Source organism: Dipodomys spectabilis, unplaced genomic scaffold (genome assembly GCF_019054845.1).
Source record: "Dipodomys spectabilis isolate Male_0828 unplaced genomic scaffold, ASM1905484v1 ptg000542l, whole genome shotgun sequence".
Classification (NCBI taxonomy): domain Eukaryota; kingdom Metazoa; phylum Chordata; class Mammalia; order Rodentia; family Heteromyidae; genus Dipodomys; species Dipodomys spectabilis.
The window spans coordinates 418,643-431,416 of NW_024871219.1; the positions used below are offsets into that span (position 1 = coordinate 418,643).

Consider the following 12,774-nt stretch of genomic DNA (forward strand, 5'->3'; position numbering starts at 1 on the left):
GGCGCGGGGGAGGGGCGCGGCGGGGCCGGGCGGCGGGGCCGGGAGCGCCGAGCGCCCGCCTAGGCCGCGGGGCGGCCCGCCGTGGTGTGATCGTCGCTCGGCGGGAGGAGCCGTCCGTGCCAGTGCCGGGAAAGATGGCCGGGCGCTGAGGGGGCGGCGCTTGGCGCGGAGTGCGACCCCCTCCCCCTCCCGAGTGTGTGCGTGTGCGTGTGCGCACGCCCGCCCGCACGCCCGCGGACCGAGGGCCGCCGCCGCCAGCGCCACCGCCGCGGCCCCGCGGGGCCTGCTCGCCGGGCCCGGCCGCCGCCGCCGCCCCGCCGCCGCCCCGCCGCCGCGGGGGCCCGCGCACTTCCGCCCGCCCACTTTGAACCTCGCCAACTCCAGGAACCGCCGGGGCGGAGAACCGGGGCGCCGCCGTCCGGGCTTCCCCCCCCCCGTCCCTCCCCCTCCCCCCCCGCGTCCGAGCATGGCGAGGGCGGCGGCGTTGGCGGGCCGCACGAGCGGCAGCACCGGCAGCAGCAGCGGCGGCGGCGGCGTCCGCCGAGGCCGCGATCGCTCGCAGTAGATTCCCCGGGAAAGGAGGAGAGCCGACGACGGGAGCCGCCGCCCGCCCGCCCCGGAGTCCGCGTCGCCGTCGCCTCCGATGATGGAGTAGACGCGATCTGATCCCTCCGCCCCGCACCCCGATTTTTTTCCGTTAACCCCGCGAGGACTGCGCCGCCCCCCCCCCGCTCGGATTATTCATTTTGGTTTTGTTTTGGGGGGGGACTGGGCCTCTCGGCTCCTCCCGAGGCGCCCCACGTCGGGGGGGGGGGGGAGAGGGAGGCGCCTCCGCGGCGGGACATGCGGCTGGAGCGCAGGCCGCCGCCGCCGCCGCCGCCGCCCGCCCGCCGAGCCGCGCGGCGAGACTGAGCCGCCGCCGCCGCCGCCGCGCGCGCCCCGGGCCGCGCACCCCCGCCGGGCCGCCCCGCGCGGACGCGGCCGCCGCGCGCTGCCCCCACCCCCGCCCCACCTCCCTTCCTCGCGCGCTGCGCTCTCGGAGCCGCCAGCCTCAGGGACGGAGGAAGGGCGCCGGGGGGCCCATGTGCGGGAGGGCCGTCCGCGCTCCACTCCCTCGCGCGGGCTCCGGTGGCGGTGGGTCGCCGGCGTCCCCGGGCCGCGCCGCGCCCCGTCGGCCATTGTCCCGAAGCTGGACCCGGGATTTCTTCTCCGCCGGGAGCGCTCGGAGCCGCAGCGTCTGCAATGAACCCGGTGAATGCCACTGCTCTCTACATTTCCGCGAGCCGCCTCGTGCTCAACTACGACCCCGGGGACCCCAACGCCTTCACCGAGATTAACCGGCTCCTGCCTTACTTCCGACAGTCCCTCTCGTGCTGCGTCTGCGGTGAGCACCCCCCCCTCCGTTCCTGGGCGAGCGGCGGGCTCGGGCCGTCCGGGCTCCGGCCCCCCCCCCCCCGGCCCCGCACCGCCCGGAGCCCCGGCGCCCCGCGGCTCCAGGCGGCGGCGCGTTTTGGCTGGATGCGTGTGGTGACTTTGGGGCCCGGCCCGGCTTTGAACTCGGGGCCCGGGCGCTGACACCCGGCGGCTTTGGCTCCGGGCGGGCGCTCCGCCGCGGCGTCACTTCCGGCCCCCCTTGCGAGTGGTTGGCTGGCGAGCGGAGCCTCCGGGACGCCGGGCTGGCTTCGAACCGCCGCCCCCCGACCTCGGGCGCCCGGCCAGGAGCACGTGGCGGGCGGAGCGGTGAGGGGTCCCGCCGGGCCGGGGCCGCGGCACAGACCGGCGGCGAGCGCGGCGCGGCCCGCCCGGTGCGGAGAGCGCGCGGCGCCGGGAGGAGGCCCGGGGTCGGGGCCCCGCCTCGCCAGGTCCCGTCCGGGTGCGGGCCGGCGGGGGGAAGCCGGGGTGCGGGCCGGCGGGGGTGGGAGGGTGGGTTCCGGGCCGGCGGGGGGAAGCCGGGGTGCGGGCCGGCGGGGGGAAGCCGGGGTGCGGGCCGGGGGGGGGCGGCGGGGGAGGCTGGGGGGGAGGCCGGGGTGCGGGCCGGCGGGGGAGGCCGGGGTGCGGGCCGGGGCGGGGGGCACGCGCCCGGCTGTGATTGGCCGCGCACAGGTCCAGGCTCCCGTGTGAGCGAGCAGCGCTGGGGCCGGCGCCTTTCCGGGGCGGCGCGGGGCCGCCCGGGGCCTTGGATCCCCGATGTGGGAAGATGAAGCCGGGGCGCGCTCCGCGGGCGCTGCCTCGGCCCGAGCCCGGCCTCGCGGGCGCCTCCCCAGCTGCCCGGAGCGGCCCGCACCCGGCCCCGCCCAGCCGTGCGCGTGGGGAGCTGGCGCCGGCTTCCCCGGCTGTTTCGTGTGTCCCCCCCCCCCCCCCCCCCCCGCCGTGTTAGGGGCCCGGCAGCCTGTCTGTCTGTCTTGCTCGCAGGTGACACCTGGGGGTCGATTCCCTGCTCACCGAGTCGGCGGGTTTAGCGTCGTGTTTTGGACGGTGTGCGCATGTCCGGGGTTTAATTTTCGTGTTTTTTAATTGTGGGAGTTACTGTGCAGCCTGAGACTAGCTTTGAACTCACGGTCCTGACCTGGTCGCCACGCCACGTAGGGTTGGAAGTTAAGGACAGGCTCAGTTGTGATGGTCTGTTTGAACTCTTTCCAAAATTCCGGCCTGGATTAAAAAAAAACGGGGAGCTAACGTCAGCACTTGGGAAGGTCCGAAGCTGGGCTACGTGATGATGAGGCCCAGGTTAGAAGGAAAGCTAATAAGCGTAACGACAGCCACCTTTAAAAATCAGTCTTGGCCACAGAAAGGGCATTTCCCTGATTTATCCCCTCGTGGTCAAGTCTCCTAGGCGTTGTGGCTCTGCTTGTAATCCTAGCTACCAGGAGGCAGAGATGTGAGGATCTTGGCTGGAATCCAGTCCAGGCAGGAAACTCCACCAGACTCTTATCTCCAATTACCCGCCAAAAATACCGGAAGTGGAACTGTCAGGTGGTGGAGCACTAGCATTGAGCAAAAGCAGCTCAGGGACAGAGCCTAGATCTCGAGTTAAAGCCCCTGGAGGAGCGCACGCCCGTGTGTGTGTGCGCACACACACACACACACAGATGGGGTCTACTTGTCTTAAGATTCCCCACCAAGTGTGGGGAAGCATATTATGAAAGAATATCATTTGTTTGAATTCGGGAAGCATATTATGAAAGAATATCATTTGTTTGAATTCAGCTCAGTCATTTAATTGTCTATGTACCAGGGACAATTCTAGCTGAACAGCATATAAATTTATATTAATGCATGTGTGGGCAGTCTTATTTCACGAAAATGACAATCGTAAAAATTAGCTTCATTCTATTGTGGTGTAAATAGTGTATTTCAACAGGTCCTCTAATGTTTGACCCCAGCCATTCAGTTTTGTTATCATGGTACTCATACATATTATTTTCTTCCACAGCCAAATTGCTTGTTTTCATCTTTTCACATGTTTTATACCTTCCTCTTCTTTTTCTTTTATTCCTTGAAGTTTCTTCTACCTTACATATATGTATGCCTAAATTCATCAACTCTTTGGTGCACTTTTTTTTTTTTTTTTGGCTGAGTTGAGCAAAAAAGTTCACTGGTTCTCTGAACCTCTAGAACTTGTTGTTCATTCATAAGGAATTTCTGCCAATGCACTTTTTAAAACTAGGATTCTTCTAGTGTATCCAGATTTTAAATAAACTTTTAGGGGAAATTCTATAACTCATTTTGTTTCTTGTGCTCCTCCTGCATGGCCCTCCCTGTTTCTGACACATGGGGGAGGGGGGTGGTGGGAACATGAGGGAAGGAGGCAGCCTTACATGCTTTGCTTCAAGTTAGGCTTAAGGCTTAGCTGTTCTTTCCACTGGCACAAAAGTTGCTTTTAACTTTTGCCACAGTTTTCTTTTTCTGCTGTAAGCACCCCCCCACCCCCATTTGTGTTTTAAGTAACTTGGAAAACAAACAACAAGAGCAGATCTACAGACTCCGCTGGCTAGCACACACTGGGTACTTCCGTCCCTCCTTCCCATAAGAGTAGAGTAGGAGGAGGTGAGGGAGAGTCTGCATTGTCAGGTCAATTATTGTCAGCCTAGATTATTCACTAGAATTACAAGTTTTGTTGTCATTGTTCTGTGTGTTTTCAGTTGCTTTGTATATTTAAACCTTTTGAAGCTTCCAGTGAATTGGATAGCAGTGCTCCAGAGAATTACTGTTCTTTCTAGGCCACAGAGACACTGCTGGAACAGTGAATTATGTCTACTGTTTTAAGTGTCAGGTGTTTGGTCCTGTTCTATCAGAAAGAAGAATGGCTTTTCTTTCGATGGCATAAGAGTTGATAAATTATACTCTAGGGGTTTTAGGTTTTCATTGAGATTCTCAATCATCAAATGATACAGGCTCAAAACCTGTTGGAACTAGAAATTACTCTTGAAGATAGGGTTAGAGATTTGTAAATATTTATGGTCAGATCACTGCTTAGATATACATAAATGTTTTTTTTGTTTTTTTTTTTGCTGTTAATGGAGGTTTGAACATCAGGCCTTTTAGGCTTTTGTTCTTGTTCAAGGTTGCTCCTCGCCCACTTGAGCCACATCTCCCTGGCTTTTTGCTGGTTGTTAGGAAATGGAGTCTTGTGGACTTTTCTGAGATGTTACAGATCTAAGGCTCCTGAGTAGCTGTGCAGGCCTTGTCGTGAGCCACCATCACCCTCCCACCTGGTGGAGGTGGGGGGCAGTGGCATGTGTGCATGTGGGGCTTGAACTGGGGTTTAAGCACTGTTCCTGAGCTTTGCTCAAGTCTACCATTCTACCACTTACCACAGCTTCACTTAGGTTTTAGTGCTTAGTTGGTGAAAATCTGAGTATCACAGAAGCCAGCCCAGGCAGGAAAGACCGTGAGTCTTATCTCCAATGAGCCACCAGAAAACCGGAAATGACACTCAGGCTCAAAGTGCTACCCTTGGGCAAAATGGTTGAGGAACAGTGCTCAGGCCTTGAGTTCAAGCCTCATGACTGACAAATTTTTTTTTTTCTTAATAAAATGGGGGCTGGGAAGGTGGCTCAGTGTTTGCCTTGCATGCATGAGGCCCTGGGTTCGATTCCTCAGCACCACATAAGCAGAAAAAGCCAGAAGTGGTGCTGTGGCTCAAGTGGTTAAGAGTGCTAGCCTTGAGCTGAAGAGCTGAGGACAGCGCCCAGGCCCAGAGTTCAAGCTCCACCAGGACTGACAAAAAAATAAATAAAAAATAAAATAGTAGTGGGCTGTAAATTTCATATTTTCCAAGGACATAAGATGACATATGGTGGCCAACTTTATTTTTTGGTTGGTTGTGGGCTTGAACTCTGGGCCTGGGCGCTGTCCCTCAGCTCCTCAGCTCCAGGCGAGCACTCTATCACTTGAGCCAGTGTCACTACTGGTTTTCTGGTGGCTTTCTCAGGGGCTTTCCTGTTCTGGGCTGGCTTTGAACTGTGATCCTCAGATCTCAGCCTCCTGAGTAGCTAGGATGACAGGCGGGAGCCACCAGCACCTGGCTTTTTCACATTTAAGTACTCAGAAACCTTATCATTTCATATTGTGGCTAGCGGGTAAATCCCACTGTGAGGAGGGTTGGGAGCCTTGCTATGCTTGCTCACTTTTGTTCTCTAGACCTATTTGTTGATGGGTAGTACTTAATGCCACTGAAAAGAGAACATTTTAGTATAATCAAAGTATTTAGGACATGCTCTGGGAATAAGAAATAGTCTTTATAAAATTAAATAGATTGAGCTTTATGAAAGACTTTCTGTTTCAATTTCCTTATTTTTCTCATTTGGCCATTTGTAAAACAAAACATTCAGCACCCACACTGAATGCAGAAGTACTAAGGATCTAGAATCTGACACTCTTTAGCAAAAATACTGTGCTCATGTCTGAGAAAACAATAGCAAGGAACTTTTTATATGATTTGAATACTAATCATGAACTAGTTTTATTCTGTGTCATTTGTTTGACCATTTCACTCATTACTCTTAACTTTTCTGCCCAAGCCTGGGACTCTGATACCTGAACCACACCACAGCTCTCCTTCCAGCTTTTTGCTAGTACTTTGGTCAGTCTGCTCTGAATTGCCAGGCGTGCAAGCAGGAGTCATCAGCCCCAACCAAAACTCAGATTCTTTCCCCACCTGGTCCTGAGCCTTGAACTCTGGGCCTGGACACTGTTTCTAAACTCCTTTTGCTCAAGACTAGCACTTTACCACTCAACACCATTTTATTTCTGTTATTAATTGTAGATAAGTCTCCAATCCTCAGATCTCAGCCTCCTGACTAGCTAGGATTACAGGTGTGAGCTACCAGGGCCCAGCTTTCAAAGTCAGATTCTTAATTGTAGCAGAGTTGAATTGGAATTTGAGGCTTTGTAATCTGTATTTTGATTGTTGGGCTTGGTGGGAGAGATTTGGAGGTCATCTTAAACATGTGAAAAACTAGTATAAAAGAGTGAGTGCCAGTAACTGCAAATGATGTTTCTTGATAAGTGTAATCAGTTTTAAAGATGCTGTTGTATGTTGGGATGAGTATTAAGAAGGTAAAAAGTAAACCTGGTTCTGTGGTACACTTTGAAAAAAAATTTTTTTTTTTGGTTGGCTGTGGGACTTGAACTCAGGGCCTGGGCTCTGTCCTTGAGGTCTTTTGCCCAAGGCTAGTGCTCTATCACTTTGAACCACAGCTCCATTTCTGATTTTCTGATGGTTAACTGGAAATAACAAGTCTCATGGGAACTCCTCTGCTCCAGCTGGCTTTGAACCTGGATCCTCAGATCTCAGCCTCCATAGTAGCTAGGCTTACAGCCACTGGTGACTGGCCCAATTTTGGTATATTTTTTAATCTAGATTTATTGGTCAGCTTTGGATGTATGTAATTGTGCATAATTTGACCAGCCTGTATTGTTTTATTGGTAATTTCATGAGAGATTATCACCGCTTTGTTAAAATAAGAAAAAGGAATATCTCAAAGGTGCTCTTAACTGCAAATACCTTATAAATGTCTCCCCTATGCAGTTATTAGCACTCTCCTTTTCTTCTTACTAGAATATGAAATGACCTGACAAGGGTTCATGAATAGGTTGAGAACCTGAGTAGTTTATACATCATCCATTTAATAATCTGTGGTGAGTGTTTGCTTGCTTTTCTCTCTAATGATGATTGATTGTTGAGGCCTACCTTAAATTACTGATTCATCACTTGAGTGCTAGATCATAGTTCTAGATTAACCTAAGAAACAAGTTAAACTCAGGGGCTTTAACGTAACTTGGTTAACTTTTTTTTTTTTTTGTCTGTTGTGGGGCCTGAACTCTGGGCCTGGGCGCTGTCCCTCAGCTCTTCAGCTAAAGGCTAGCGCTCTACCACTTGAGCCACAGCGCCACTTCTGGCCATTTCTGCTTATGTGGTGTTGAGGAATTGAACCCAGGGCCTGATGCATGCAAGGCAAGCATTCTACCACTAAGCCACATTCCCAGCCCTCTTGTTTTTTAAAATAAGTGTTCAGCTGGGTGTCAGTGGTTCATACCTGTAATCCTAGCTATTGAGGAGGCCAAGATCAGAAGATCACTGTTGGAATCCAGCCTTGGGTAGGAAATCCTGTGAGCTTCTTCTCTCCAATTAACTACCAAAGGCCAAAAGTGAAGCTGGGAACACACATAACAGGCCTTGTTAAAACAGGAGTATCAAATCATTTAGTTAGAAGGTGACTTGTAAAGCAAAATAATATTTGGTGAAATACAGGATTTTTTTTCTTCCATCCTTTTCTGTCTTACAGCTTTTTCCTCCTACTTAAAAAAATGTTTAGCTATATCAAGAATATCAATCCTATAATACACACCAACACTTACACTACCACCAACAGTGATGACTGAAAACAAGAAAAATAAGGATCCAAGGATGGGAGTCACTTTTGTATATTATTATAAAGTCATCTGAAGCAGTTACTCTGATTGTACTGTCATATTTGATGTAAAATTAGTTATCTTCATTTTGCTCTTGTTTGTAGATGTTCTTTAAAAGTTTAAATACTTATAAAGTATTACCAATTTGAATGGAAAACTTAGTAAAACTTGAATTGTTTGTTCCTATTTTGCTTCTGTCTCTCCCAGTAGGCAATCAAAAATTTTAAAATCCTGGGCTGGGAAGGTGGCTCAGTGGTAGAGTGCTTGCCTTGCATACCTGAAGCCCTGGGTTCGATTCCTCATCACCACATAAGCAAAAAGAAAAAAAGCCAGAAGTGGCGCTATGGCTCAAACTGAAGAGCTGAGGGATAGCGCCCAGGCCCAGAGTTCAGGCCCCAGGACCGGACCCCCACCCCCAAAAAAATTAAAATCTTATTATTTTGTTTTATTGATGTTGGTACTGGGGCTTAAACTCTGGGCAAAGCTGCCTTGCCTTAAATTCCCCCCCCCCCCCCCCCGCCTTTTTTTTTTTTTCTGGTCGGTCATGGGGCTTGAACTCTGGGCCCAGGTGCTGTCCCTCAGCTCTTCAGCTCAAGGCGAGCACTCTACCACTTGAGCTGAGCCACAGCACTACTTCCGTTTTTCTGAGTGGTTTATTGAGTAAGACTCTCTGCTTTTCCTGCCTGGGCTGGCTTTGAACTTGATCCTTAGATCTCAGCTTCCTGAGTAGCTAGGATGACAGGCGTGGGCCACCCACCCGGCTTTCCTTAAATTCTTTATTTGCACTTTTTCAAAATACAGTGTCTGTGGGTTAAAGTTCTAGTTAAGAAAAGAAACTTTCAAATACTGAGCAGGAGCCAACACATGCTTGGCCGCTCTGGCCTGTAATCGCAGCTACTTGGTTTGAAGTCAGCCTGGGAAGGAGACTGTGAGACTATTTATTCTGAATTAACTACAAAAAGCTGGAAGTGGTTTTGTAGCTCAAGTGCTACAGCACTAGCCTGGAGCACTAAACTCCAGGATAGTGTCCAGTTGCTGAGTTCAAGCCCCAGGACTGTCACCAAAAACACAAAAAAGAATTTGTGAGTAGGTATTAGATTATTTGTGGCTGTATTGTTTACAGTGTTCTTTTTGTGTCATCTTTTTTTTTTTCTTTGTCAGTCATTGGGACTGAACTAACTCTGAGCCTGGGCGCTGTCCCTCAGCTCTTCAGCTCAAGGCTAGCGCTCTACCACTTGAGCCACAGTGCCACTTGCGGCTTTTTCTGCTTTCATGGTGCTGAGGAATCAAACCCAGGGCCTCGTGCATGCAAGACAAGCACTCTACCACTGAGCCACCTTCTCAGCCCATCTAACTTTTCTTTTAATGGAGTTTTATTGGGTACTGGTCGCTCACACTTGTAATCCTAGCTACCCAGGAGACTAAGATCTGAGGATCATGGTTCTAAGCCAGCCCAGGCATTAAGTCCCCATGAGACTCTTATCTCCAATTAGCTACTAGAAAACAGGAAGTGGTGCTGTGGCTTAAAGCGGTAGAGCACTGGCCTTACAAAAGAGCTTTGGGAATTCAAGCTCTAAAATGGTCCAAAAAAAAAAAAAGTTATTTTTTCCTAATCAAGCTGGCCACCAGTGCCTGTCATCATAGCTACTCAGGAGCTGAGAGCTGAGGGTTGTGTTTCAGAGCCAGTTCAGGCAGGAGAGTCCAGTAGACTAGCAAAAAAAAAAAAAAAAATCACCAAAAAACCAGGATTGGGACTGTGTCTCAAGTGGTATAAAGTACCAGCCTTGAGCAAAGGAGGTCATAGACTGTGTCCTGGCCTTGGTACACCAAAAACTAACCAGATTTTTGGTTTTTGTTTTTGGTCCATCATGGGGCTTGAACTTCAGGTTTAAGAGCTGTCCCTGAGCTCTTTTGCTTAAGGCTAGTGCTCTACCACTTTGAGCCACAGCTCTACTTCTGGTTTTCTGGAGATATAGGAGTCTGATTTTCCTACTCCGAATGAACTATGACCCTCAGATCTCAGCCTCATGAGTAGCTACGATTACAGGTGTGAGCCACCAGTGGGTGGCTGAATCAAGTTAAAAGAAATAGATAACCATGTATCTAAAATGGCATGTTAACATATAATTACAAATAGAAGTTAAGTCATGAGTTAAAGAGGAAAGACTTTTGCTTTAAATTTTTTTTTTGTCTTTTCTTTTTCAGTGCTGGGGCTTGATCCCTTGGAGTCAAGCTTGCTACACAAGTACTTTACCACTGAACTATATCTCAGCACTAAAGAGGAAAGACTTGTAAGGGCAAAGACCAAGTCTCATTGGCTCTCTTTTCCCACTGGTGAACACAAAACTGATGTGTTGTAGCAGTGTGACATTGCACTAGATCTCAAGAGTTGTGAACCTAGTTTAAGCTTTCCATAACAGGTCTTCTTTAACTTAGCCTTTGAAGATTCTAGTTTGAGATAAAAGGAGGGAGAATATGGCACAGAGTACTATTGAATATTCCTCCAGTTTGTCTAAGGTGGATTGTTACTTGGTCTGGTGAGTTTTAACTCATCTCAGTCTGGATAGATTCATGTCATCTTCACCCCAGTATATATGATAGGAAACGAAATAATTTTACTAAAATCTTTGCTTCCCTTTATCCCTTTAGGACACCTGCTACAAGACCCTATTGCACCTACCAACTCTACCTGCCAACACTATGTCTGCAAAACCTGTAAAGGAAAGAAAATGATGATGAAACCTTCGTGCAGCTGGTGCAAAGACTATGAGCAATTTGAGGAAAACAAGCAGTTAAGCATCCTTGTGAACTGCTACAAAAAACTGTGTGAATACATAACACAGACCACACTGGCACGCGATATAATTGAAGCAGTTGACTGCTCTTCTGATGTTTTGGCTTTGCTCAATGATGGATCATTGTTCTGTGAGGAGACAGAAAAACCCTCAGATTCATCTTTTACTTTGTGTTTGACACATTCCCCTTTACCTTCAACCTCAGAAGTCACGACTAATCCTCAAGCTAGTTTATCTCCAATGTCTGAAAGTACCCTCAGCATTGCTATCGGCAGTTCTGTTATCAATGGTTTGCCTACTTACAATGGGCTCTCGATAGACCGGTTTGGTATAAATATCCCCTCACCTGAACACTCAAATACTATTGATGTGTGTAATACCGTTGACATAAAAACGGAGGACCTGTCTGACAGCCTGCCACCTGTGTGTGACACAGTAGCCACGGATCTATGCTCCACCGGCATTGATATCTGCAGTTTCAGTGAAGACATCAAACCCGGTGACTCCCTCTTACTGAGTGTGGAGGAAGTACTCCGCAGCTTAGAAACTGTTTCAAATACAGAGGTTTGTTGTCCTAATTTGCAGCCAAACTTGGAAGCCACTGTATCCAATGGACCTTTTTTGCAGCTTTCTTCCCAGTCTCTTAGCCATAATGTTTTTATGTCCACCAGTCCGGCACTTCATGGGTTATCATGTACAGCAGCAACTCCCAAGGTAGCAAAATTAAATAGGAAACGGTCCAGGTCGGAAAGCGACAGTGAAAAAGTTCAGCCACTTCCAATTTCTACCATTATCCGAGGCCCAACGCTGGGGGCATCTGCTCCTGTGACAGTGAAGAGAGAGAGCAAAATCTCTCTCCAACCCATAGCAACTGTTCCCAATGGAGGCACCACACCCAAAATCAGCAAAACTGTCCTTTTATCTACTAAAAGCATGAAGAAGAGTCATGAACATGGATCCAAGAAGTCTCACTCTAAAACCAAGCCGGGTATTCTAAAGAAAGACAAAGCTGTCAAGGAAAAGCTTCCTAGTCATCACTTTATGCCAGGAAGTCCCACCAAGACTGTGTACAAAAAGCCCCAGGAGAAGAAAGGGTGTAAATGTGGACGTGCTACTCAGAACCCAAGTGTTCTTACATGCCGTGGCCAGCGCTGCCCTTGCTACTCTAACCGGAAAGCCTGCTTAGATTGTATATGTCGAGGCTGCCAAAACTCCTATATGGCCAATGGGGAGAAGAAGCTGGAGGCATTTGCTGTGCCAGAAAAGGCCTTGGAGCAGACCAGGCTCACTTTGGGCATTAATGTGACTAGCATTGCTGTGCGTAACGCTAGTACCAGCACCAGTGTAATTAATGTCACAGGGTCCCCAGTAACGACGTTTTTAGCTGCCAGTACGCATGATGATAAAAGTTTGGATGAAGCTATAGACATGAGATTCGACTGTTAAATCAGTGGGTCTTCAAACCTACCTCTGGTAGGGAAATAGCTACAGTTATACGGCAGCTATGGTTCTGTTGGTTTAACTTGCCAGAGCTCCTGCATATAGATCACTTGTATCAAGTGTTTTCATTGATAAGTTATATGTGTTAGTGTCGGGGAGATCGTTTTCAGATAATGGAGGAGTAACCCTACAACTGGTATGTTCTTAGTTCTTACAGAACCTCATAGTTCAAGAACAAATGCTGATGCAACTGATTTACACAGAATGAACTTTGGCAAGGAGAGTAACATTAACCTCATTGTTTCTGGCCATGCTTTGTGCATAATCAAAGTTGATGATTAAATGTAAGGAAGTGGTATCGAGTCAGTCCATATAGATTGTGAGACTCTTTTTGTGAAAAAGTAGCCACTAGTTTATCCCGAAGACTCAAGTGTAGCTCTCACGCCACACTGACGTTTCTTCTGTTGAAACGCTGATGTGCCCAGTTCAACTTTTGTGCTGACTATTTAATACCATTTCTAAGATCATGAAAATTAGCTACTGGTATGTAGCAGTTCTTAAATCAGCAGTATTATGGAAGAAAATTTCCCCCTCATTAGAATGTTTAAGAAATCTGTCTTTT

At 49.6% G+C, this 12,774-nt stretch overlaps 1 protein-coding gene across 1 annotated transcript; it reads left to right on the forward strand.

The window, feature by feature from the left end:
- The first annotated feature begins 1,027 nt into the window (after nt 1–1,027).
- Msl2 (MSL complex subunit 2) lies at nt 1,028–12,774 on the forward strand. Its single transcript, XM_042670364.1, has 2 exons — nt 1,028–1,384; nt 10,567–12,774. Exons 1-2 carry the CDS (start codon nt 1,243–1,245, stop codon nt 12,156–12,158), a joined length of 1,734 nt encoding a protein of 577 aa, XP_042526298.1. The 5' UTR covers nt 1,028–1,242; the 3' UTR covers nt 12,159–12,774.

What these genes read in the sequence shown, in the direction of transcription:
- Msl2 (XM_042670364.1), top strand. Translation starts at nt 1,243, where the DNA reads ATGAACCCGGTGAATGCCACTGCTCTCTACATTTCCGCGAGCCGCCTC. An exon ending in CCTCTCGTGCTGCGTCTGCG is followed by an intron (nt 1,385 to 10,566) that starts GTGAGCACCCCC and finishes TTATCCCTTTAG; the next exon opens with GACACCTGCTACAAGACCCT.